Source organism: Camelus dromedarius, chromosome 12 (assembly GCF_036321535.1).
Source record: "Camelus dromedarius isolate mCamDro1 chromosome 12, mCamDro1.pat, whole genome shotgun sequence".
NCBI lineage: Eukaryota > Metazoa > Chordata > Mammalia > Artiodactyla > Camelidae > Camelus > Camelus dromedarius.
Window position 1 is genome coordinate 71979685 of NC_087447.1, and position 26796 is coordinate 72006480.

The 26796-nt window shown below is 38.8% G+C and overlaps 1 protein-coding gene and 1 long non-coding RNA gene across 5 annotated transcripts; one reads left to right on the forward strand and one right to left on the reverse strand.

The window, feature by feature from the left end:
* Positions 1–475: 475 nt before the first annotated feature.
* MSANTD4 (Myb/SANT DNA binding domain containing 4 with coiled-coils) lies at positions 476–12648 on the reverse strand. 4 transcript variants are annotated; one of them, XR_010383487.1, is made up of 5 exons: positions 12526–12629; positions 5008–5616; positions 3551–4173; positions 1855–1913; positions 476–931 (listed from the first exon to the last, which is right to left on the reverse strand). XR_010383487.1 is itself a non-coding variant. In XM_031460669.2 (3 exons), the coding sequence occupies exons 2-3, from the start codon at positions 5467–5469 to the stop codon at positions 3598–3600; spliced, it is 1038 nt and encodes a 345-aa protein (XP_031316529.1). In that variant the 5' UTR covers positions 5470–5616; positions 12581–12648; the 3' UTR covers positions 2012–3597. The 4 variants fall into 4 exon arrangements, 3 of the variants coding, with proteins under 3 accessions (XP_031316529.1, XP_031316527.1, XP_010985853.1); XM_031460669.2 differs by lacking the exons at positions 476–931; positions 1855–1913 and having other exon boundaries at positions 2012–4173; positions 12581–12648; XM_031460667.2 differs by lacking the exons at positions 476–931; positions 1855–1913 and having other exon boundaries at positions 2012–4173.
* Positions 12649–12922: 274 nt separating this feature from the next.
* LOC116155430 (uncharacterized) lies at positions 12923–25436 on the forward strand. The gene is made up of 3 exons (XR_004139378.2): positions 12923–14636; positions 16290–16405; positions 24812–25436. It is a non-coding gene; the product is annotated as an uncharacterized LOC116155430 (long non-coding RNA).
* The last annotated feature ends 1360 nt before the right edge of the window (positions 25437–26796 follow it).

Consider the following 26796-nt stretch of genomic DNA (forward strand, 5'->3'; position numbering starts at 1 on the left):
TATATTCATGAGTGACTGAAGCAATGTGCTGTACACCAGAAATTGACACAGCATTGTAAACTGACTGTACTTCAATTAAAAAAGAGGAAGGAAGGAAGGAAGGAAGGGAGGAAGGGAGGAAGAAAGAGAGAAAGAGAGGAAGAAAGGAAGGAAGGAAGAAAGGAAGGAAGGAAGGAAGGAAGAAAGATAGAAAGAAAGATGTAGAGCAACCCAGTGAAAATAATTTTGAATTCAAAATAAAAATTTACAGAGAGGTAGCTACCAATTTAAAATAAACTATTCTGGAAGCACTATGATCTGTTTTTATTTTCAGGATAGAAGTGACAAAGCATGAAGAAGTAGAAAATGAAAAGAGAGAAGCAAAAGTTATAAAATAGACAAATCAGGTAGAAATGAAGTGAAGCAAGAATTCTCTTCTGTTACAAAGACTAAAGTGTTTAATTTATAAGAAAAAGCCTACAAGTACACTTCTTTCTTTCCCTGAAAATTTACGGCCCTTTTCTTCTTCTAAATCAGTATTCTTACAAAAGGGATGGGGAAGTGTTCCTTATGATCAGGATGACAATATAATTTAATGCCTATATTAGGGTATTTCTCTCTAGGATAAAGGCTAAACCAGATAATCTCCCAATTCCATTGTGTTACCAGGAGTATCCGAGGCTAACCAGAATGGCAGTGCAGAAGATTATGAGAATGGACAGAATCCGTCACCCCTCCCTCTATCCCCATCTTTTGCAGAATGACTTTACAGCTCCTTATATCCAGAGGTAGACTTTATTTTCCATCTCTTAACTCTAGTCTGACCCTATGATTTGTTTTGGCCAATGTCATGCAGCAGAAGTGATGTGCCAGTCCTGAGCCTTGATCTCAAGATACTTTGAGTATCACTTCTTTAGCTCTTGAACTCCTGTCATTCCCATTAAAAGAAGTCCTGTTAAAAGATTAGACACCATCAGAAGAGCTGAGACCCCCCACCCCCCAACCAATATCCAGTTAGCAACCCCAGAAGTTGAACAGCCTAGTCAACCTACAGTTGACCACGAGAAGCCAGCCTAGACCAGAACCACCCACCTGAGCTCAGCCTAATTGCCTCTAAAATCATAAGCAACATGAGCCACTAGGTTTCAGAGTGGTTTGTTACACAGCAATAGCTAACCAATATGACTCACTCCAAGTGTGCCTACCACTTCAGAAATGCAACAATGAAGTTTTCCACTGTAGCAAACCAACGCAATCCGTCTACACCCAGGGCAGGCTTAAGAAACCCAAGGCTCCTCGACCAAAGCCCAGGAAATACTAAACTGCTGCTGCTTTTCATTTTTTAAGTCTCTTACTTCTGGGAACATAAGAATGCTCCATCCATAAATAATATTGGCTATCTTCATGTTTACTTCTAGGAAATTAAAATCTATTGATCTTACATGTAACACTAATAATCAATTTGCTTTTAAAGTTGCATCTTATAGTTTACATACCATTTTAAAAACAAAAAACCTATGAAGCATAGGCAGAGGAGAAATCATCATGCTCATTTTACAATGAGGAAACCAGAGCACAGGTAAGCTAAATGACTTTTACAAGCAGCAAGTAACAAAGCCACCGTACTTCTAACTTCACCTTCATACTTTCAAGACTCCTTCTCTTTATACCTCTTATGCTAAAAGCTTGGGTCAGCATTGGAGTATCATCTTTCAGGTATTTAATTAAATTGGCGAGGTTGTCGTTTCCTTTCTTACAAAGGCAGAGCTAAAATGACTTAACTCAAGGGTTGTTTTGAGGAACAAATAAAATAATGTATGAAAAACACATAGCACAATGCTTAACACAAATGTTCGGCCCCTTCTTCTGACTCACCATGATAAACCTCTCTTCCAGGCTTGATAAACCCCAACCATCAGAGCACTGAGCATCACCTACAATGATAAATGGTGAGATAGTACAGGCAAATTTTATTTCTATAGTAGAAGTATTTATTTCAGGTATAGAAAAATAACACTATTTCAAAGTCAAGGTAACTAAACAGAAGTATATTTTGCCCTTATATACCCAGACTCAAATATCACATATGGTTTCAAGACATTCTTAAATTAACAAGGAACATTTGCAGAATCAAGGTAGAATCTGTCAAGAGAAGAGATGTATGAAGTCTACGTATCAGCCCTGGAAATGCGAAAATACAAAGTGATCTCGTGCCATGGTTCTCAACTTCAGTGTGTATTAGAATCACCTGGATTATGGGAAAAGCACCTTCAGGGGACTGAAGGCAAATCACCAGATAAAGCAAGCCCCTGGTCTCAGAATAAACACCAAAGGGACTGAAGATACAAATTCTGTTGCTCAGGGAGGGGCAAAGACAAAATACACCGTGATATATGAAATCAGCCTTTTACTCACTGTGTGACTTCCCTAAGTTTCAGATTCAGGAATAATAATAGATACTGCTCTCCACTTGCTCTGCAGATTAGATCAGATGGTGTGCAGTAAATGCCTCCCTAATTCATAACACACAGCTAATATTATTATTTCATCATGATCATTACTATCAGATACAAAGGATTCTCCCCCCCACCCCCACTCCCACTTCCAAGTAGCTATTACCTATTTTAAAAATCAAATAACCACACATGGAGTTCAAGCTCATCGACTACTGGTACCATTTTTTAATTAGTACCATTTGTACTAGCTTCAGCCAGTCACTTACATTAAGATTTCAGCACATGGTTGCAATGACAATTTTTGTATCTCAGCTAAGATTCAAAGGAAGGGAAACAAAAGCTTAAAAACTGTGTTGCTTCTAAAGCTAGGCAAGTGAACTGCTTTTCAAAGTGACCCGCTTTAGCCAAATCTCTGATGTTCCCTGTATTGTTTTCTGAGTCCCAGGTTATTTATAGATGGAAACACAGGAATAAAATACCTATAATCTTCATCACTTCCTATATTCAATATACTACACAGTAATGTTTCATAGTTAATTTGGGGAGCCATTTAAGTAACTCCCACATAAATATCTAAGATTTTAATAAACTGTGAAACAAAGCTAGAGGTGCTCAGTCAGGCTAGGACAGGGTTTAACAACCTCAGTAATATTGACATTGGGGTTGGATCACTCTTTCGTGTGGGAGGCTGCCCCACGCATTGCAGGATGTAGGCGTCCCTGGCCTCCATCCACTACATGCCAGTAGCAACGTACCCCACTGCCCAGTTTTGACAAACAAAAATGTCTCCAGGCATTGCCAAATGTCTTTTGGGGGGGGCAAAATCACCCCCAGTTGAGAACTACAGAGCTAGAATTTTATATAGACATAATCGTAAACTCTGAGTACACAGATTATACAAGACTTTATGCAATTTTACTAATTTAGAGTAGAGCTCAATAGTTGTTGCTATACTATGTATGCTAGGGCACATAGATTTTATGCAATATACTACTTAAGCATACAGTTACCCACAGATAACTATCTTCTTCCTACTGGAAACACTGAGATTAAACAGGAGAAAAAAAAAAAAAAAACCAACAACACAGCTAATCCTGCAACCATTTTTGTATTACCTAAACCTAGGGTTTCCAAACATTTGATAAACGGAGACCTCGATAAATTACTGCAAATGGCCTTCCTTCTGAATTCGTAGTCTCTCTTTCTCTACTTGCAAGCGTTCCTTTTCAATCTGCAGCTTCTCCGATTCAAATTTCAAAAACTGCAGCCGATCTTTCTCCAGCTGCAAGCGTTCCCTCTCAAGTTTTAACTTCTCTGTTTCTATATCCTGTGGCTGGAGGATGGACTTTTCCCCTTGACCCAGTTCGTTCTCCGGAGCCGGCTTCTCCGAGCTCACTATCTGTAGGCGCAGCTTCTCCCTTTCGATCTGCAGCCGCTCCTTCTCCAGCTGGAGCCGCTCGTGCTCCATGTCCAAATGCCGCAGCCGCTCTTTCTCAATCTGAAGGCGCTCCTTCTCCACCTGCAGTCTTTCGGCCTCAATATCCAGCCGTCGTTTCTCTAACTCTAGTTTCTGTTTCTCTATGTTTACGAGCAGGTGGGGCTCATCGTACGCAGACCGAGATGGTGTTGAGTTCAGGGTGAAAAACTCATCGATGTGGGGGAAATCGGGAAGTTCGTTTTCCCTCCTGGAATCTGGTATAACTGATGACAACATTTCTTCCTCCTCCTCAATCTCAAACTAAAAGAAAAGAGAAAAGTCATTTTTAGTTTTCAGCATTTATTTCTACTTCACAGCTGTTAATTTGTCTGAACATTTCTTAAAAGTTTTCTGTATTGTTTTGAGTACACAAAAACCATTTACTTTGAATTCTGAAAAGGATTTCCTATGAATTACTTGATATCATTAATATATAATTAAGAGAAGTATACTTAGGTGAGAAGAGATTACTGATATTAAGATGGAAAAAACCAGAATGATTTTGTTATGTACTATTTTTAAGTTAGCTTGAAAATCTTGGAATTTAACTATTCTTGGTCTATAATAAACTGTGACATCAGAAATGAAGAAATAAAGATGTGGCATATTTATACAATGGAATACTATTCAGCCATAAAAAATGACAACATAACACCAGCAACATAAGCCAGAAAGAGAAAGAAAAATACCATATGAGATCGCTCATATGTGGAATCTAAAAAAAAAAGAAAAAAAGAAAAAAGAAAAAATATAAATACAAAACAGAAGCAGACTCATAGACATAGAATACAAACTTGTGGTTGCCAAGGGGGAAGGGACGGACTGGGAGTTCAAAATTTGCAGATACTGACAGGCATATGTAGAAGAGATAAACAAGATTATACTGTATGGCACAGGGAAATATATACAAGATCTTGTGGTAGCTCACAGCAAAAAAGAATGTGGCAATGAAGATATGTATGCTCATATATAATTGAAAAATTGTGCTCTCTACACTGGAAATTGGCACATGTTAAACTGACTATAACTCAGTAAAATAAAATTAAAAATAAAGAAATGAAGAAATACAAAGATGGTTCATGGGATAATACTTACTTCAGGACTCTGGGGATCTCTTTCCTCCTCTTCCACTTTGACCTCAGTTAAGGATCCACCTGCATCCCGGAAATCTGCCATGTTTTGCCAATCAAAATTTGGATCATTTCGGAATCCAATCTTTTCATCTATCTCTTCAGTGAGGGAGTCATCTAAATCGGATGTGGGAAGGGGAAACCCCGAACCAACCAACTTAATGTTCGCCTTCATCCTCTTTCTCTTCATCAGTGCTCGCCAGTCAAGGTACCTTCTCTTCACCTCCGTTCCTGTCCTCTGTTCTCCTTCCCCTACAGCGTTCACACACTGTGCAATCTCCTCCCAAGCCATTCGCTTCATCACGTTAATTGTTGTATTGAGCTGCTTGGAAAAAATGACTTCTTTTCTTTTTGTAATTTCCTTCAGGAGAGTCTGAGTTTCTTGTACACTAAAATTACTTTTCCTTTTCCTTTTCAACTGCTTCATTTTTCTAACTTAAATGCAGTAAAAGAAGATGAGAAGAGAGTTTGGGGAAGGCTACAAAGGACAAAAATTAAGGCCAATCACTTGTTAGCACTTTATTCAAATCAGAGTCTTCTGTCCATCTGCTGGCACAGGCAGGCTGGATGACTCCTAAAGAGAAAGAAGTAAAAATCAATCAACCTGTGACTTCTGCAATGTACTTCAACTCAATAAGCTATATTAATTAATTTTTTTTAAAACTTTACACATGGCTCAAAACTGACCACATGTCTGTCCGCCAGCACTACCGCAGTGCAGGTTACCACATTCTCTCTCACCCGGGCTGCTGTAAAGTTTCCTGACTAATTGGCAGTATTTCCTCTCGGCCCACTTCCTACTTCTACTCTGCTCTCCCCAGTGCATCCTCTCCAACCACAGAGGCCTTCTTTCAGTCACCCATTCTTGTCAATCTCTCTCCCTGCTCAGGGCCTTTGCACACACTGTTCCCTCCACCCAGGAAAATAGACAGCTCCCTGCCTGGCCTACTTAATTCCTCCCAGCTTTCAGTTTGCAGATTAGCAATCTGTTTCTTGGTGATACATTTCCTGATGAGTCAAGTTACTTCTTTTCCTCATCCAAATGTTACACTTGTGCTAACATACAACTAAGAGTGTCTCTTTCCCACTTCACTAGAAGTTTCATGAGGACAGCAACAATTCTGCTCACCATCATTCCCCAGGCCCTAGCAGGGATTCTGGCACATGGCAGGCATGCCATAAACACTTTCTGAATGAATAAACGAGTCAACCTGCCAAAGTGACTGCTAGTTTGGCATGTTAAAAAGCAAACGAAAAAAAAATTTAGACTCTGTGGAATAATTTTAGAGGAACACTGAAAGGCTGAGCTACAAAATCAGTAAAATTCAGAAACAAATTTGAGGCAATATAATCTGACCAGAGAAATGGCAACTACTTATTTTTTACTACTTCTTAAATTAAAACCCATATTTACCCACTCCTGGGCATACATCCAGAAGGATACCCTAATTCAAAAAGACACCTGCACCCCAATATTCATAGCAGCACTATTTACAATAGCCAAGACATGGAAACAGCCTAAATGTCCTTTGACAGATGACTGGATAAAGAAGTTGTGGTATATTTATACAATGGAATACTATTCAGCCATAAAAATGACAACATAATGCCGTTTGCAGCAACATGGATGTCCCTGGAAAATGTGATTCTAAGTGAAGTAAGCCAGAAAGAGAAAGAAAAATACCATATGATAAAACTCATATATGGAATTAAAAAAAAAAAAGACAAATGAACTTAAATATAAAACAGTAACAGACTCACAGACAGAATACAAACTTGTGGTTGCCTGGAAGGAGGAGGGTGGGAAGGGATAGACTGGGAGTTTGAGATTTGTAGATACTGACAGGTATATATAGAATAGATAAACAAGATTATACTGTATAGCACAGGGAAATATATACAAGATCTTGTAGTAGCTCATGGTGAAAAACCATATGAAAATGAACATATGTATAATCATATAAGACTGAAGCATTGTGCTGTACACCAGAAACTGACACAAACAACATTGTAAACTGACTATAACTCAATTAAAAAAATGAAATAAAATAAATTTCAAAAACCCGTATTTAGTTTAAACCTACACAGAAATCCTAAGCTTGGAATAAAAGTTCCTGAAACAATGAAAATATCATAAGGATATGACAGAATGAAAGGGATAACATAAAAGTGGCAAGGATTTTTCCCAAACTAATTAATTAGTTACAGAAAAAGATTACTAATTAAAATAAGAACAGTATTTTTCCGAATTCCTAAACGTCTTGGAGACTAATAAACGTTTCGTGGTTTACCACTATTAATACGGTCTCTCAGTGCTCACCATAGCCTCCCTGACCTCAAACGAAACCCATCTGGACAAAAGCTTCTAACACCAAACGAAACAAGGTTGGATGGTGTATTGTTTCTAATGTTTCAAGGAACTACTGAAATCAAAACCTGGCTTTCTCCCTCCTCTGCCATTTACTCCTCTCCTGTGAGGACCTAGAAGGTGGAAGCCCACTTGCTTCAAAGGCAGTATCTTCAACGCGTAACATAAATACTGTTATATTTAAAAGGTAGAAGCATGGTAAAAATACAAATAGTCATCAATAGGAGATTGGATGAATAAACTATACTACAGCTGCGGAACGGAATACAGTGCCTCATTACAGTATATGAACGTGGCTTAGCACAACATTATCACTGTGTAAATGCTAGAGTTAATGCAAGCCAACAAAATCAGAAAAGGAATGTGTGCATGTGTCTGTGTGTGTGTGCACACTCACAGAAGCTCAGTTTTCAACTTAGGAGTATCTATACACAGAATATGCTTCGCTTTACAACAGGTTTACTCTGTGTCTACCACCACTCTCCAGCTCCAGGGACCACATGTGGAGTCATTTGTCTCAGTCTTATAGCTGTTTGTTAGCTCCTTTATTTTATTTTACTTTGAAATGATTAACATTATGTTAGAAATATATTTATGAGAAATTTTTATTACAGAAAAGTACATTTTTAAAGCCCCATAAACCCAACACCCACAAATCTCTGTTGACTTTAAAAAAAAAAAAAAAAGCAAAGTATACACATACGGTTAGAAAACCTAAATAAAGGAATAAAATGAAATGAAAATCTCTCTCCACCATCACTGTAACTAATCTTAGTAATTTCTGGAGATGCTTTCCAGAAAATAATATATGTTTATAATAGCTTATATGTATTTATGAACTTATATGTATTTATGAACACATAGTCTGTATCACATATATAACATGAATACATATGAATTCCATTCCCATACATTAATTTTAAAATGTGACTGTTGAAATTATTAAGATGTAAAATTATAAAAAAAAAAAAGTGAAAGGAGAGTTGAAAGCAGAAAAATTAGATAACCATAAAGGCAACATATTATCATTCCAATAAATGGTCAATATAAAAATGATTTATGAGGGAGTTTCCATTCTTGTTTTTCTACTAAGTCTTAGAGTCCAATATGTATTTTACAGTTAGAGCACATCTCATTTTGTACTAAAGACATTTCAAGAACTCAATAGCATATATCAGTGCAACTCTACAGCACATAAAAATCACCAAGAGAGCTTTTAAGAAATACTTACAATCAGTCCCCATCTCTGACCAATTAAAATAATCTTTGGAATTCAGCCAGGCACTGGAAGTTCAAAAAGCTCTCCAGCAAATCTTCAGCATTTTCAACACACCACACACACACACACACACAGTTAACTATGTGAGGTGACAGACATGTTAATTATCTTGATCTCAGTCATCATTCAACAATGTATTATATGTATCAAGCCATCATATTGTACACTTTAAATATATACAATTATATTTGTCAACAAAGTTTTAAAAATCCTTTCCAGGTGATTCTCATTTGCAGCCAGGATTGAAGACAAGGAATCAGTGTGAAAAGTTTACTTGCTGAAATGTGCACAGAGGCCAAGATGGGGAGCAAATGCTGTAGCTGCTAAGAAATTTCCCTTCAGAGATCATTAAGACCTTATCTGCCACAAGACTTACAACATAGACAAAGCTGGTCTCTTTTTGGGAAATCTGCCCAGTAGAATGTTAGGTCAGATGGAACAAGAATATGGCTAATTGTAAGGACCAATTCACACTCCTGTTTGTTGGAAACATACCAAAGGAATGCAAGCGAAATCAACTCAGGCTTCAGTAGAAATGGACTTCTCTCTTTAGAGAACCAAACATTCTTATAAATAGCATATCTTGAGACATCTACCCATATCTCTGTTAGAAAGAATTAGGATTGAACTAGGAGTATATATTGGAAATATCCATTAAGGTTAATGAACTAAGACACAATGCTTCATTGAACAGATACATAGAGTGCTTAAAACCTTTCAAAGGCTTTGCATATACTTAGGAGGTAAACTCACTCTCCCTATACCTCCTCTCTCTCTTACAAAACCTGAGTCCTACCTATATATCTTCAAATCTGCCTTTGACAGTTTTATCTGTCGCCTCCAATACCAGCCCCAATCATACTTACCCATCCCACCCTCTCCAATACATGTGTACTCATGGGCACACACAGCACCAACCATTCTGAAATTCCTCTAAATTCTAGATCAGTGCTATCCAACACAAATTTAATGAGAGTCACATACATAATTTTAAATCCTCTAGTAGCCACATTAAAAAAGTAAAGAGAAACAGGCAAAAATTAATTATTAATTTTATTTAACCTCATATACCAAAATATTATTATTTCAATATGTAATCAATATAAAAAGTAATTAAGACATTTTATACTTTTTTTTCTACTAAGACTTCAAAATCCAGTGGGTGGTCTGGACTAGCCACACCTCAAGTGCTCAATAGCAATGTATGGCTATTGACTACTTTATTGGACAGCCCAGTTCGAGCTTTCATAACCCCTGCCCTTAGGACTACCATACCTGTATTCCTTTGGCCCATCCTCCCAACTCCCATGGTCTATGCTCTTATATCTAGCCAGTGACTTCTCATCCTCAGCACCTTCACTGTCCCCATTAATCTAAAGCTAATGTCCTTGCTACAAGCTCCCATTATCAGGCTACATTATAATCACTTACATTACACTAGGAGTAATAAGGGATCAAAGATGCATGTATTTCTCCTATCAAGTAATTCATAATCTAGTAAAACTTATAAAACACATATACATTAAAAGCTTACATGAAAACTTGTAACAGAGACTGTAAACTGAAAGTTTTGAATACAGACTACCTAGACTTGTATGTTAATTCCACCACTTAGAAGCTCTGTGATCTTAAACAAATTACTTAACCTTCTAAATTTATTTCTTCATCTACAGATGGGAAAAATAATAGAGTAATACTCATGATGTTTTGAGGATTAAATGAGAATATGTGTAAGCACATGTGACTGTCCTTCATGATTGGATTACCGCATTCTGTTGATTCTTCTTTGTAGCTGACTTCATTCCTTTGATAACTATGTAAGTTTACAAAGCTAAAGCTCTAATCTGTTCTTAGAAACAATGATCAGTACATATATGTAAACTAAAAAATGTGCAGTACATGGTACATATGTATTTACATACAATATAATGTGTACGTGCAGTCAAACTATAATTCTACCTAATAAAACTGAAAAAGGGAAAAAAACAAAAAACATAGAATACAAAAGATAAAGTAAAAAAAAAAAAAAGAAATAGGAAAAAAAAAAGATAATCCAATCAAGAAGTTTACAATACCTAATACATAGTAATCCCTCAAAAAATATCAGCTATTATCCATTTCCTGGTATAGTCTGAACACAGCACATGAATATATCTTTACTGGATGAACAATTCAAATGTAGGAAAAATGCGAAACAGAAGTACTAACAAAATACCCTGGGTGTTCAGGAGAAATCTTTGGTGGGATCAAGGAAGGTTGTGAGAAGGAATTAGCATTTGATTTGAGTCTTTAAAAAAAAAAAAAAAAAAAAAGACTTATTAGGGACTGTGATAAAGGGCAGAAAAACCAGGAATCAAAGTTGGAAAACTAGGTAGGGGTCAAATACCAGCAAATCTTTAATGTTGGCTTGTAAGACCCTACTCTTTGCTAAAAAACTTCCTGCAAGAAGCAAATATATCTGTAACAATTCACATATTTTTGAAATTCAAGCAGTGTATCTTTTATATGGAGGCAATATTATAATATACAAACATACAAAATATATACATAATAAAATAATAAACATTGTACTTGTCAAGAGAATCCTAATTTAAACAGAAATCCATCCTCAGACTTGACTCCCAGTCAGTCATGGCTTAATTGTGTCAAAATCTTTCAATCTGATTAATTTAAGACAGTACCCAAATCAAAGCAACCTTGAGTTGAAATTTGTAACTATGCTTGCATGAACAGAAGCTAAGCTGTTTCCAGGAACTGCTTTTTTCTGCTTCTCCTTTATATTTTGGTATTTATATAAGAGTTTGGGTTTTCATCATCCACTACCCAATAATTTACTAAAGTATTTATTGAGCTCTTACTATATGCAAAGCACATATTTTTGGTGCTGGAGATAAAGTATGAAAAATGCCATTTTAGATGGCAAACACGATCCCTTTTATATTCGCTATCTTCTCTATCTTTACAGAAGGGAATTCAGTATTTGCAACCTCTAAAAATTCATAGTTCTTCCATGCCCAATCACAGAGGACAGCCATTTTTCAGAAATCTCATCTCACAATCATTCTTTACTGGCTGGAAATAGGTATGGTAAGTGGTTCACTTACGTAATCCTTGTCAAGATGAGGTACCACCAATAGCGTTTTATACCTGAGACTGAAGTTCCTAAATACTGCATAATACAGAATTACGAAGTCTGAGGAAAATCAAACAGTAAATTCTGGGTCCAAAAAAAAAATTTTTTTTTAGGTAAACTTATTATAGGCTGCTCAAGAAGAAAAACATCACAAAATCTACAGACTTCCCCGAACCCAATCCCCTTTGAAGTGTGCTCCCCACCTCCCACCAACCCCGCAGCCTACCCTCCACACCATGTTCTTAGAGGAAAGAGAGTACTTCTCTGCCGAATGGGGTGCTCTACTCTATAACGTGTGCCAGGTAAATGGCTAAAGTTTACTTAAGAGTGGCCTGTTATCACAATAAAGCACCTCTCACTCCCCACCTTCTCCTTTGGGGCCGCCCTGTAACAGCCCCTAGGGAGAATCCCGGCAGGGAGTAAGGGGCGCGCACCTGCCTCGGCCACAGCGCAATGGCTGCACTTGGTGGGACGTGGGGCATGCTGGAAGAGAGTCCCCTCCCCGCAAATGAGAGTCCCAGCTGGGCGCCCAGACACTTCTGCAGCGTTGTTTCGGAGGCTTGGGCCCTCCCTACCCTCCCGGGTCAGGCGGCAGCTGCGACTGGTATTTCTCCTGGGCGTCGCAGTCCGCTGCGCTGCAGAGCCGGGTCCAAAGCCGGCATCGGGGCGACAGCGACCTGACGCTGCCCCCGCTGGTACCCACCGTCCGCGGAGCCGCCGCTCCCCTGGGAGCCTCCTCCGGGACGCTACCCGCTCACCTGCGACCCTGGCGGCACCTCCCCACTGTCGGGGCGGGGGTGGGGTGGCAAAAAAAGATGCTTCATTAATTCCCCGCCCACTAACTTCGCCCGCCCCCCTGCCGCTAAGCCATTGGCTGGCATAGCTGCCGCTCGTTTAATGAGGCTCGTCCATTGGTCCGGAGAGTACTGCCATTCTGGCTGAGGGCCGCCCTAGGTCTGGCCTCACAATGGAAATCGAGTCCCAAACCGTTCCGGGTTAGTGCCCTGGATGCCGCCCCCTCGTGATTCGTGGCCTCCCACTCTACGCTCAGTCTTTGGCGCGCGGCTCTGTCAATCAGAAAAGCTCTAGGAAAGGATTGGCCCCCGGCGATCAGCGTGCTGACTGTTCTGCCTGATTGGGACATAGGCTCCCTCCACCTCCAAACTCTACTCCTGTCCTGTAAAGGTCGGACTTACCTGTGAAAAAGGCAAAGAGGAAGTGGGACCCTTGCGTTGTTCCAGCTGCTTCCTAGCCAAGCCCAGCATCACCCTCTGTTCGGCCAACTGACCTAGATTGGCCTCAGCCATTCCTCTGAGCCTGCCCCTGCCAAAGATCACTGGTGATTTCCTCATGGCTAACTCTAGGCGTCACATCTCAGCCCTTATCTTACTTGCCTCTTCAAAAAAATATTTGACATGTTGACCTTTCTTCGTTGTTTTCCGTAATTCGTGCTTCTCCTGGCTTTCCTCCCTCTGAGTCCTCTTCTCTATCCCCTTTGCACTTGCCCCTTTCGCTGCCATCTCAAGTTCTGGTGTTACTGATGGATCTGTCTTCCTATTGCCTTTGTTCAGGCCTCTGCTGAGATCCTGAATTACATCAGTAGCACCCTTACTAGCATGTCAGTTATCCTGCCTGTTTGACTGCCCTCCATTCTTCATACTGTAGCCAGTCAGGCTGCTGACATTTCTTTAGTGGAACCACACTCATCTTAAGATAAAGTAGAAACTCTTGTAAAGAGTTTTTTTTCCCTCAGGCTCCATCTTTCATCAACATTCCTCCTCCTCCCTTTACCTTCTGCCTTACCCCGATTCCTTGGCTTCTTTCAGATCCTAGACTTGACCGTGACCTTGGGATTTAGTTTGCATCGCATTGTTTCCACCTGGAATGATTTCTCCCTACCTCTTCCCTGCTATGCCCAGGACTCACTTTAGAAGTTACTTTCTGAAGAAAGGCTTCCTTCCTCTCCTTTCAAGTTGCCTCTCTAATGTAGGTTTGCAAGGTAAAAGACAGGATACTCAACTAAATTTGAGGTTCAGATGAATAACAAATAATTTGTAGTATAACCATGTCCTATGCAGTATTTGGCATCCTGTATTTTTATTTGCTAAGTCTGGCAACACTGCTCCAGCATGCTCCCTTCGTAGTCAGTACCTTTCCTCTGACAGCTCTTATCACATATTCCATGTGGGCTGGTCTTTCTTGTTCACTGTTTAAATTTCTTTGCCTAGCACAGTGCCTAAAATATAATAGAGATTTGGTAAATAAATAATGGAATATTCTAGGGGAATCGTGAATAGCTGCTTGATATTCCTGGAGGAACTTTCTTCCATAAAACAGAAGTACTGATGAAATATGCTCTTTGAAATGTTAGTTTAATCTTTCGTATTTTTACTTGTGACTTTGTGAAAGAAGCATGTCTATAACTTTGTCTAGGTAGAACAATAAAAATTGTTTTTGGAAAAATATGAGAACCTGTATTTTATATTTTGGAGCTTTGTTTGTATTGGAGGTTTTTGGGGTGAGTGCAGTGAGAAGTTAAGAGAACTCTCCATCCTTATTATGACCAGACTCTTCCTCTCTGATCCCTTTCAGAATCTTTCTACTACTTGACTTTATTTATTTACTTCAGTGGCAGAGTTAAGGGCTAATAAGTCAGTAAGTATTAAGAACCTTCTGCTTTCATATAATAAACTCTTTAAGCTTCCTCCAGTTAACCTCAGTCTCCTGGCTGCTTGCAAGATCTTTTCCAGATACCCTCACTATTTTTTCTCATCTTGTCGGAGTAGATATGGACCAACAAGGAAGAAATTAAAGGTAATCCAAAACGCCTAGTATTAGTACCCTATTACCAATTTGGTTGTCTGCTTGCTGATTTGTTTTTTGTTAATAGTAATTTTCAGGCTGGAAATTTGACCTAATATTTATTCTAAAACTGAGTTGTTCAATTGCGGTAGTCACTAGCCAGATGAGCCCTTGAAATGTAGCTACTATTATAACTGAATAACTGAATTTTAAATTATAAAATTATATTATATTTAATTGTAATTAATTTTAACTTAAAACCTGATACTCAAATCAGTTACTGCATAATATCTAAGTATGTTTGGAAAACTTGAGTTATCTGAATCTACTTTTTCAACTGTAAATTTTATGAAATCTAAATACAAATTGAATATTTCTGATAAAAATTAGCATCTGAATTGAGATGTGCTATAACTGTAAAATATTTACAGGATTTCAAAGATTTAGTATAGAAATGTAAAATGTCTCATTGATAATTTTTATATTGATTATTAGTTGAAAGTACAATCTTTTACATAATTGGGTCAAGGAAAATATATTATTAAAATCAATTTTACCTGTGATTTTTTTTTTCACTTTTTAAAAATGAGGCTAATCGGAAATTTAAACTTATACATGTGGTATGCATTTTCTTCTTTTAGACAATGCCGTCCTGAACTGTGCCTGGCCACAGCTTATTAAAGTTCTCAGAGTGAGAATATAATAGTTAACTAAAATCTTTCTATTTCATTGCTTATTATTTAACCAAAGGGAAAGAAATAAAATCACTTTTCCTGTCCTTCCTTTAAACACAGTTTAGTTAAGAAAAAAATAACCCAATGAACATGTTACACCCTATATCACATACCAGCATTTGCACTTAACTGTATCACGTTGTCTTCAGTCTCCATTTTTGCCTGTGCACGTGGTATTTCTTCTTGTGCACATGCCTTGCTTCCTCCTTGTCTCGTCCTTATGACGCACTCTTACTCTCCTTCAAAACCAATACTTCCCTGGCAGTGCTACATCAGCTTTTCCTTTTTTGTGAGTTTTACACTTATGCATATTCTAGGTTATCATTCAGTATTGCTGTTAACTTTTACCTTTTTATCTTAAGCACCCAGAGCATTACCTGGCACTTAGTCTGGCAAAAAATAAATTTGGTGAGTTGATCTCAACAATGACAAAAGAAAACTCACTCTGCTTTGTTTTCTGGGATAAAATTGCTTGCAGTTTTCATCCTCCGTCAGATAAATTATGATGGTTTGTAAAATAGCATCGAAAGCTTTTCACCAGCAAATTTCATGTTTCTAAAAAATTTACACAGACTGGGAAGCTAGTATGGTTCCTGTAGGAATTGTGGCAATCAGTTTCCTTTAGATTTTGTTTCCCTTGTAACTGGGAAAAACAGGACGTGTTAGAACACGAGCTATTTTGAAATAGTGATCATTATAGTACAAGGTAGGAATGGCAGATTTTAGTTTCAGAGATCAGTCTGCTATCAAATCCTGAGAAGTCAAATGGGTTCTGACATTCCAACCAGCATCAACTGTGGGTAGGTTGCCATTTTTGTTTATAGTAGGAGTTTAGTTTCTACTAGAATAGCCCGTGAAATAGAACGGGCCAATGGTTATTAGGAGAATCATTAAAAATATTTTTTTAATATTACTATGTTTTTCATTCCAGTACACCTACGCATGGAGTTGCACATGAAAGAAACAGATCAATTGCAAATCTTGTAATTTGGAATGTGTGCCCCGGGTCACTTTCTATTTGGAGCTCATTTTTAAAAATCACTTTTGGTATGTATATTCATGGTTTATCTCTCCTGTTTGACAGTCAGAGAGGCCCCTTGTTGAATAACAATTTTATTGGTTTTGTAGGATGACCCCCTGTTTCTTTGAGTCCCCTGCATAATGAGTTTTACGTTTGCAGAATAGCCTATATTTTAAATCACCCCATGCCAAATACATGTAAAAATTGGTCTACCCTTTTTTTTTTACATGATGTGTCAACAGAAAAACATATGCATAAATTTCATTTGGTAGTAAAGATTGATCACACTGTTTTCTGTTTGAGAAATTACTGTGGCTTTTTGTAACCTCTTGGTTGTGGTTATGCATGTGCGCTCTTGAGTTCCTTTTGTAAGAATTGCACAGATTTCTGAAGCTGGGACTATTTCATTCACTGGCGAGTTCCCTTCCCTTAACTCATTTAAAAAATAAGTTTTGAATACTGTTCGGTGTCAAGCACTGATCTAAGGACTTCGTATATGTTAATCTATTGGACTTTTATCATCACGCTATATGGGAAGACTACTAGTATCCTTCAGATTTTTTAAATGAGGAAACTGAGGCAAAACGACGTTAAGTATCTTTCCAAGGCTGCACAGTTAGTAAGTGGCAGAGTTGGAATTTAAACCCAGTTAGTCTGTACATGTAAACCCCATGTTGTACCATCACTCAAAATGGATATGATCACTACCTTCAGGGAGATTGCTTTAAAGATGCTAAAATGTTTGAAAAGGTTTTAATAACAAACTGTGCCCACAAAACACTGTGTTTTTACTAGTATTTACTGAGCTATGTTGTAAGCTCCTCAAAGCCAGGAATTAGTATATCACTCATCTTTCTTTTACCCCAGCACGAAACACAGACCTTACATTTACTGTTTATTCTCAAACTTAGATTTCAGATTGTGGAATGGGCAATTATCATAGAATTCCTCTGAACAGTAGCCACAGTCAAGGAATCTATCATTAGTTAGCAGCTGACTGAAAGTTTCTCTATACTACATTGTCCATTGCTTTTACTTCAATTCTTCACCAATTTGTCTTTCTTGTTCTGATTTACTACACTTAGTATGATAATATCTAGGTCCATCATGTTGCTGCAAATGGTATTATTTCATTCCTTTTTATGGCTGCATAATATTTCTCTCTCTCTCTCTCTCTCTCTCTCTCTCTCTCTCTCTCTCTCTCTCTATATATATATATATATATATATATATATATATATATGCCATAGCTTCTTTACCCAATCATCTGTTCATGGACATTTAGGTTGCTACCATGTCTTGGCTATTGTAAATGGTACATCTATGAACATTGAGATGCATGTGTCTTTTAGAATTATTGTATTTGTCTTTTCAGGATATATACCTGGAAGTGAAATTGCTGGGTTATGTGGTAGCTCTATTTTTAATTTTTTAAAGAACCTCAATACCATTCTCCATTGTGGCTGCACCAATTTACATTCCCACCAGCAGTGTAGGAGGGTCCCCTTTTCTCCACAGCCTCTCCAGCATTTATTGTTTGTGGGCTTTTGAATGGTGGCCATTCTGACTGGTGTGAGGTGATGCCTCACTGTAGTTTGGATTTGCATTTCTCTAACAATTAGCAGTGTTGAGAATCATTTTGTGTGCCTGTTGGCCATCTGTATGTCTCCTTTGGAAAAATGTCTATTTAGGTCTTCTGCCAATTTTTTGATTGGTTTGTTTGATTTTGATATTGAGCTGAATAAGCTTTTGTATATTTTGGAAATCAATCCCTTGTCAGTCACATCATTTGCAAATATTTTATCCCATTCCATAGGTTGTCTTTTCATCCTGTTCATAGTTTCCTTTGCTGTGCAAAAGCTTTTATTTTAATTAGCTCCCATTTGTTTTTTGGTTTTTTTGCTTTTGTTTCCATTACTCTAGGGAGTGGATCAAAAAAAATATTGCTGACATTTATATCAGAGTGTTCTGCCTATATTTTTCTCTAGGAGTCTTATAATATCCGGTCTTCCATTTAGGTGTTTAATCCATTTTGAGTTTATTTTGTATATGGTGTTAGAAAATATTCTAATTTCATTCTTTTATGGAAACTCTCCAGTTTTCCCAGCATCACTTATTGAATGCACTGTCTTTTCTCTGTTGTATATTCTTTCCTCCTTTGTCATTGACCATAAGTACATGAGTTTATTTCTGGGCTTTCTATTCTGTTCCATTGATCTATGTGTCTATTTTTGTGTGCTAGGACCATACCTGGTTATTATAGCTTTGTAGCATAATCTGAAATCAGGGAGCCTGATTCTTTCAACTTCGTTCTTTCTTCTCAAGATTGTTTTGGCTGTTAGGGGGTCTTTTGTGTTTACATACAAATTTTTAAAAAAAAATTTTGTTACAGTTCTCTGAAAAATGCAATTGGTAATTTGATGGGGATTGTACTGAATCTGTGTATTGCCTTGGGTAGTGTGGCCATTTTAATAGTATCGATTCTTTCAGTCCAAGAACATGATATACCTTCTATCCATTTGTATTATCTTCAATGTCTTTCAGCAGCGCCTTACTGTATTCAGAGTACACGTCTTTTGCCTCCTTAGGTAGGTTTATTCCTAGGTATTTTGCTCCTGTTAATGTGAGAGTAAATAGGATTGTTTCTTTAATTTCTCTCCCTGATAATTCATTGATAGTGTATAGAAATGCGGAAGATTTCTGTGTATTAATTTTGTATCCTCCAACTTTACCAAATTAATTGATGAACTCTGGTAGTTTTCTCATGGTCTCTTTAGGATTTTCTGTGTGTAGTACCATTTCATCTGCAGACAGTGACAATTTTCCTTTTTTTCCAATTCGATTCCTTTTATTTCTTTTCATCCCAGGTTGCTGGGGCTAGGAATTCAAAAACTATGTTGAACAAGAGCGGTGAGAGTGGCCGTCTTTGTCTTGTTCGTGATCTGAGAGGGAACGCTTTCAGTTTTCATTACTCAGTATGATGTTATCTGTGGGTTTGCTGTATGTGACCTTTTATTTTGTTGAAGTATATTCCCCATGCCCGTTTTCTGGAGAACTTTATCAAAGATGGACGTTAAATTTTATCAAAAGCTTTTTCTACATCTAAAGAGTTAGTCATATGTTTTTTATTCTCCAGTTTGTTAATGTGGTGTGTCACACTGCTTGCTATGTGGGTATTGAAAAACTCCTGCATCCCGGGGATAAATCCCACTTGATCATGGTGAACGACCCTTTTAATGTATTGCTGGATTTGGTTTGCTAGTATTTTGTTCAGGATTCTTACATCTATGTGATATTTGCCTGTAATTTTCTTTTTTCTTTTTCTTTTTTTTTTTTTTTTTTTTTTTGTGTGTGTGTGTATGCTATCTTTGGCTTTGGTATCAGGGTGATGGTGACCTGATAGAATGAGTTCAGAAATGTCCCTTCCTCTGCATTTTGGGGGAATAGTTTGAAAAGGATAGGTGTTAACTCTTCTCTAGATGTTTGGTAGAATTTTCTGTGAAGCCACCTGGTCCAGACTTTCGTTTGTTGGGAGTTTTTAAATTACTGATTCTATTCAGTGCCGGTAATTGGTCTATACACATTTTCTATTTCTTCCTGGTTCAGTCTTGGCATACTGTTCCTTCTTAAGAAATTGTCCATTTCATCTAGGTTGTCCATTTAATTGGCATATAGCTGCTCACAGTAGTCTCATGATCCTTTGTATTTCTATGCTATCAGTTGTAACTCCTTTTTCACTTCTGGTTTTATTGGTTTGTGCCCTGTCCCTTTTTTTCTTGATAAATCTGGCTAAAGGTTTATCAATTTTGTTTGTCTCTTCAAAGAACCAGCTTTTAGTTTCACTGATCTTTTATATTGTTGGGGTTTGGGGGGGGGGTTGTTTGTTTCTTTCTTTCTTTTTTAGTCTCTATTTCATTTATTTCTGCTCTGATCTTTATGATTTCTTTCCTCCTACTAACTTTGGGCTTTGTTTTTCTTTGTCTAGTTTCTTTAGGTGTAAGGCTAGCTTGTTTATTTGAAGGTTTTCTTGTTTCCTCAGGTAAGCTTGTATCACTGTAAACTTCCCTCTGAGAACTGCTTCTGCAGTTTGGGTTGTAAGTTTTTCCCTTTCATTATTTTAAATATATCATTCCAGTCTCTTCTGGCCTGCAGAGTTTCTGCTGAAATTCTATTTTATTTACTGCTTTTCCCTTGCTGCTTTTAGTATTCTCTCTTCATCTTAAATTTTTGTCTTTTTAATTACAGTGCGTCTTGGTGTGTTCCTCTTTTGTTAATCCTGTGTGGGACTCTCTCTGCTTCCTGGACTTGGGTAATTATTTCCTTTCCCAGGTTAGGCAAGTTTTTAGCTATTATCTCTTCAAACATTTTCTTGGGTCCTTTCTCTCTTTCTTCTCCTTCTCAGACCCCTATAATGGGAATATTAGTTAGCTTGGTGTTGTCCCATAGTCCCTTAAACTGTTCTCATTTTTTTTTCCCCTTTTTTCTGTTCAGCGGCTGTGAGTTCCACCACTCTGTCTTCCAGCTTACTGATCCATTCTTCTGAATCATTTAGTTAATTCCTTCTAGTGTATTTTTTCATTTCGTTTATTGTATTCTTCATCTCTGTTTGGATGTTCTTTATATTTTCTAACTCTTTGTTAAAGACTTTTAACCTCTTGCTCTGTGCATCCAATTCTTTCCCTGATTTCTTTGATCATCTTTATGATCATGACTCTGAACTCTTTCTTGGGTAGTTTCCTGTCTCCACTTTACTTAGCTCTTCTTCTGGAGTTTTATTTTGTTCCCTCATTTAGAACATATTTCTCCGTGGCCTCATTTTGTCTAAGTTGCTCTTTGTATTTTTATGTATGTGGTAGGTTTTTGTTTCTCACCCTTGGAGAAGTGACCTTCTGTAGGAGATGTCCTATGTGTCCCAGCAGTGCACTCCCCTCTCGTCACCCAAGCTACAAGCTCCCGGGGTTCCCCCTTAAGAGGGCTGCATTAGTCCTTCTGTTGTCGCAGGCTGACTGTGTGGTGGGTCTGGCAGGTTTGGTTGGCCCCTAGTCTGGTTGGTTGCCAGGGCCTGCCTTGCGCAGTTGCTGCTGGCTGCCTGCTCCTGAGGAGTCTGCTTGCAGAATTCTAGGGGGCCTCAGGGCTAGTGCTGGCTCACTGGTGAGTGGAGTCAGGGTCCCAAGACATCTGGGCCTGTTGCCCACCTGCTAGCCAGTGAAGCCAGATCCTGGGCTCAGTTCCAGGTTCCTGGCAGGCAGAGCTGGCTCCTGGACTCTGGCTACAGTGCTCAGGGATCCCAGAGTTCCTTTCAGATCGTTCAGTGGGAGTAGGGGAAGGCGGATTCCTAACAGTTGGGTGTGGGGTCTGCGGTATTCCGGAGGTTGCATTGGCCTGCCTGTGGGCAGGACCAGGGCCCAGCGAGGGTAGGGTCCAGCCTGTGTTGCAGGATCATAGTTTTCTTGCTTATGGTGTCTGCACCCTGGTGGGTGAGGCTGATCTAGAGGCTCATGCAGACTTCCTGGCAGAAGGTGTCAGTGGAGACTTCCTGTCCACGGGTGGGTGGAGCTGCGTCTTGGCCCTCCAGTGGGCTGGGCCATTTCTAGGGGCATGTCCAGGAGCAGCTGTGGGACTTTTAGTCTTCAGGCAGCCTGTCTGCTGATGGTAGGGCTGTGTCCCCACCCAGTTAGTTGTTTGGCCTGCAGCATCTCAACACTGGCCCCTGCAGGCTTTTGGGTGGTACTAGGTCTTGACAGTAATGAGCCAAAATGTCAGCCACCCACAGTAGCAGTGTTCGTGAGGCTGAATGTTCCCCAGTATGTCTCCCACCAGTGTCTATGTCCCACAGCTCTTCCCCGTACCAGCCCCCAACTCTCCAGAAAACTCTCCGAGACCAGCAGGTACTTCTGGCTTAGGCTCCCATCAAATTACTGCTTTGCCCTGGGTCTCAGTGCACATGAGATTTTTTGTGCACCCTTTAAGAGTGAAGTCTCTATTTCCTCCAGTCCTGTGGTGCTCCTGCAGTTAAGCCCCACTGGCCTCAGACCCAAATGCTCTGGGAGTGTGTCTTCCCAGTGCCAGAACCCCAGACTGGAGAGCCCGACATGGGGCTCAGAACTCTCACTGCTGTGGGAGAACCTCTGTACTATAATTATTCTCCAGTTTGTGGGTCACCCACCTGGGGAATACAGGTTTTGATTATATTGTGAATCCACCCCTCCTGCTGATGCAGGAAAAACAGATGTGCTGCGTGAGGTGGGCCGTGTCCCAGGTCTCAGTGGAGCCCCTGGGATGTGCCCCTCCAAGTATGGGTCTTGGCTTCATGCAGGAAGGAATTCAAGAGAGAGCCACAGTTGTGTAAAGGTAGATTTATTTAGAGATATGTTACTGCATAGAGTGTAAGGAAAGAGAAAGGCCACGAGGTGTAAGGGTTGGGTTCTCAGGTTAGAGTAAAAGTAGATACACACTCCACAGACAGAGCGCGGGCCCTTTCTAAAGAGGAGGGAGCAAAAAGGGCGTTGTGTTGCCAGTTTTTATGGGCTTGGTAGCTTCATATGCTAACAAATGCTTTAACTAGCCTGGGGAAGGGGCTGGGATTCCCAGGAAGTTGGCCATTTCCCACCCTTTGACCTTTTGTGGCCAGCCTTGGAGCTGTCATAGCACCTGTGGGCATGTTACTCACCATGCTAATATATTACAGTGGGCGTATAACAAGCTCAAGGTCCACTAGGAGTCAAATCTCCCACCATCTTCAGCCTCAAGGCCTACTAGGAGTTGAATCTCCCACCATTTTAATGTTAATTGCTGTCATTCCTTGAATGGCTGTGCCCTGCCCCCTTCCTGTCTCCCTACCTCTCTCGCTAAGGTTCCTTCTTTGTGTCTTCAGTTGTAGAAGATCTTTTCTGGTAGTTTCCAGTTTCTTTTCTCATCAGTGATTGTTCTGCGGATGTGATTTTGGTGTGAGAGGAGGGGAAAGGATCCTTTGCTCGTAAGAGGAGTTGAGCTCACAGTCATTCTACTCCACCATCTTGCCTGCGCCCCGTATATTTTCTTGAACACAAAAGTCCCTCAAAACCCCAAGAAATTTCCCTACTCATGTTGTGGCCCTTAATTGCCATTATTCTCCTATTTATTTCTCCTAAAAAGAAACAAAAATTTTTTTGTCCATTAATATTTTATTTAAATTTAGCATCTCATAAATTAAAGCTGTTTTTATTCATGTTCAAGATATAAGGCTGATTCTTAATAACAAAAAGATTGCTTTACTATTGTTCTGCTTTCGGAGCTTTTTCCTCTATGTTTTTCTACTTTTTGAGCATGTTTTTTAGTTTGATTAAAGTGCAGCAAAGTGTGTCTCATGTCATCCATGTCCTAGTGCTAGGAAATATTCTCATATATCTTTGTGCATTAATAGTACTGGCCCTTCCTCCTCCTTGGAGGGGTGAAAGGGGCTTTATTCTAATAGAATTTGGAAATGGTGTCAGAATCCAAGGTTTCGTTGCTATAGCAACAGAGAATAATGGAAAGACTAATGTCAAACACATTCACTGTTGCCATAGTGACAATCAGTTGCCTTACAAAATATGTTTACTGTTACATTCTGGTTCTATTTTTAAAATATGCTTATCTATATGAATGCTCCAAAAGGGGATAAACAGTTCAAAATGATTTAAGAAAGATTGAAACTCTTCAAGAGATGAAAGAAATTTGTTTCACTGTCCATTATTTAATGATAAACCCACAGAGTCCACAAATAGCCTACAAGGGAAATAAAAATAATCATTTCTATTCAAGTAACTGTTCTTCCTCTTGTCAGTCAGAGAAATTGAAGCATGGAGTTTAAGACATGTGTGTATTGTCATTTCATGCTATTTCAAATCACTTTTTCTGAGCTTCTGAAAATAAGGAATTCTGCCACGTTGAAGTGGAATACTTTTTAAGCAGTAGCACTTGAGTGGGGCACATGCCCACCGGACAGCTGAGCCCAAGACAAAATCATTAAAGCAGGCAATAATTTATTTTAGCCTCTTTGATGATCTTTCTTTTCCGTTTCGCAGACTCCTCCCCTAGCTGACAAAACATTCTCATAATAGTAAGTTATCAAGCCCTCCCCATCCCACAACTTCCTTGTAACCTTGATTTGTACCTTTCTCTTCCTCTTCCCATAATTACTTCTATTTGACTAAAGCTGGGGAGGACAGCCCTCATTTTACCATTGAAAATGCAGTTCCCTTTTTCAATTGGGCTTTTTATTTTAATGTTGAGTTTTATGAGCTGTTTATATATGTTGGATATTAACCCCTTATTGGTCATATCATTACAAGTATTTTCTCTGTCAGTGGGTTGTTTTTTTGTCTTGTCAATGGTTTCCTTTGCTGTGCAGAAGCTTTTAAGTGTAATTAGGTCTGATTTGTTTATTTTTACTTTTATTTCTTTTGTTTTAGGAGACAGAACTGAATAGATATTTCTTCCAAAGAGGAAATGCAGGTGGCCAATTGGCGCATGAAAAGATGCTCAACATCACTAATCATCAGGGAAATGCAAATCAACACCACAATGAGATATCACCTCACACCGGTCAGAGTGGCCATCATCAAAGAGAACACAAATAATAACTGTTGGTGAGCATGTGGAGAAAAGGGAACCCTGGTGCACTTTTGTTGGGACTGTAAATTGGTGCAGCCACTGTGGAAAACAGTATGGAGGTCTCTCCAAAAACTAAAAATAGAACTACGATATGACACAACAATTCCACTCCTGGGCATATATCTGAAAAAAAAAATAAAAACAACACGAAGTCAAGAAGGTGCATGCACCCCACTGTTCATAGAAGCATTATTTACAGTTGCCAAGATACGGAAACATCCTGAGTATCCATCAACAGATGAATGAATAAAGAAGATGTGAGATACAGACATATAGAAATACACACACACACAATGCCATACTACTCAGCCATAAAAAAGAGTGAAATGTTGCCATTTGCAGCAACGTGTATTGACTTGGAGGGCATTAATGAAATAATGAAATTTAATGAAATACATTAAATGAAATAAATCAGACAGAAAAAGACAAATACTCTGTGTTATCATTTACGTGTGGAATCTGAAAAATACGGCAAACTAGTGAATATAACCAAAAAGAAGCAGACTCACAAATGCAGAGAACAAACTAGTGGTTTACCAGGGAGGAGAAGGGCAAGATAGGGGTAGGGGAATAAGAGGTACCAACCATTAAGTATAAAATAAGCTGTAAGGATACATTGTACATGGGAAATAGAGCCAATATTTTATAAAACTATAAACAGAGTATAACCTTTTAAAACTGTAAAAAACAAACAAAAAACCCACAAGTAACCCGTTACATACATACATACATACATACATAATTTATTTAAAAAAAAGAAAAAAGAAAGAAAATGCAGTTGCTAGCACAATGCCTGGCTCAGAGTAGAGCACAATGAATATGAACTGAATGAATGTGCTTCCATCAAACAATAGCCTTTGTTTTAGTCTTTCTGAGACCTGCTAGATGGCTGAAACACCAAATTCAAAGTTACATGTAAATAGACCGTAATGGCCTAATGGGTTACTTATCTCAAAGGATAGTCTCCTTTAGAAATGACTGGTATTTATAGGTTAATTCGGGAGGAGGAAGTTGTTGGGAAATAAAGATGCATGTATTCTACAGAAGCAATGTGTGTGATGGTAGTTAAACTTCTGGGTTGACCAACAAAAATTCATATAATGCCAAATGTGCCTGAACTATACAGATAATAGTCTGACTTCCATCATTTCTAGTCTCTTTCATAAAATTATTTCAATTGTTCAAAATTAACTTCCATTGACATTTCAGGATCTCAGGAGCTTGGCTCTACCAGCCAATAATGGTAATTCTGGCAACAGAAGATATCCTTAGGTGCCAGTAATGTGCTGGGCAACTATACTTCTGCAGTGGGCAGGGTCCTGTTCCCTGAAAGGTGTCCACAGCCTAATTCCCAGATCATATGAATATGTTACCTTACACGGCAGAACAGATGTTCTACGTGTGATTAAGGATCTGGAGCTGGGGAGATTATTATGCATTATTTCGGTGGACCCAGTTTAATCACGAGAGTCCTGATAAGTGAAAGCGAGGAGGAGAGTGTCACAGTGATGGAGAGTGAGAAGGCCTGACTAGACATTGCTGGCTTTGGAGAAGGAGTAAGGGAGCCGTAAGGCAAGGATGGTGGGGAGCCTCCAGAAGCCAGAAAAGGCAAGGAAATGGATTTAACCCAGTGACTTCAATTTGGGGATTCTGATCTCCAGAATTATAAGAGAATAAATCTGTGTTTTAAGCCATCGCGTTTGTGTTTTTGCTAGAGTGGCCATAGGAAACTAATAGGCAACTTCTACAACTACATGAAGGAAATGAGCTCTCAAGAGCAGTG

Coding starts and splice junctions, on each gene's coding strand:
- MSANTD4 (XM_031460669.2), bottom strand. CDS start 5,469: ATGAAGCAGTTGAAAAGGAAAAGGAAAAGTAATTTTAGTGTACAAGAA. Junction 4,174..5,007: donor GAGATCCCCAGAGTCCTGAA/GTAAGTATTATC, acceptor CTTTTCTTTTAG/TTTGAGATTGAGGAGGAGGA.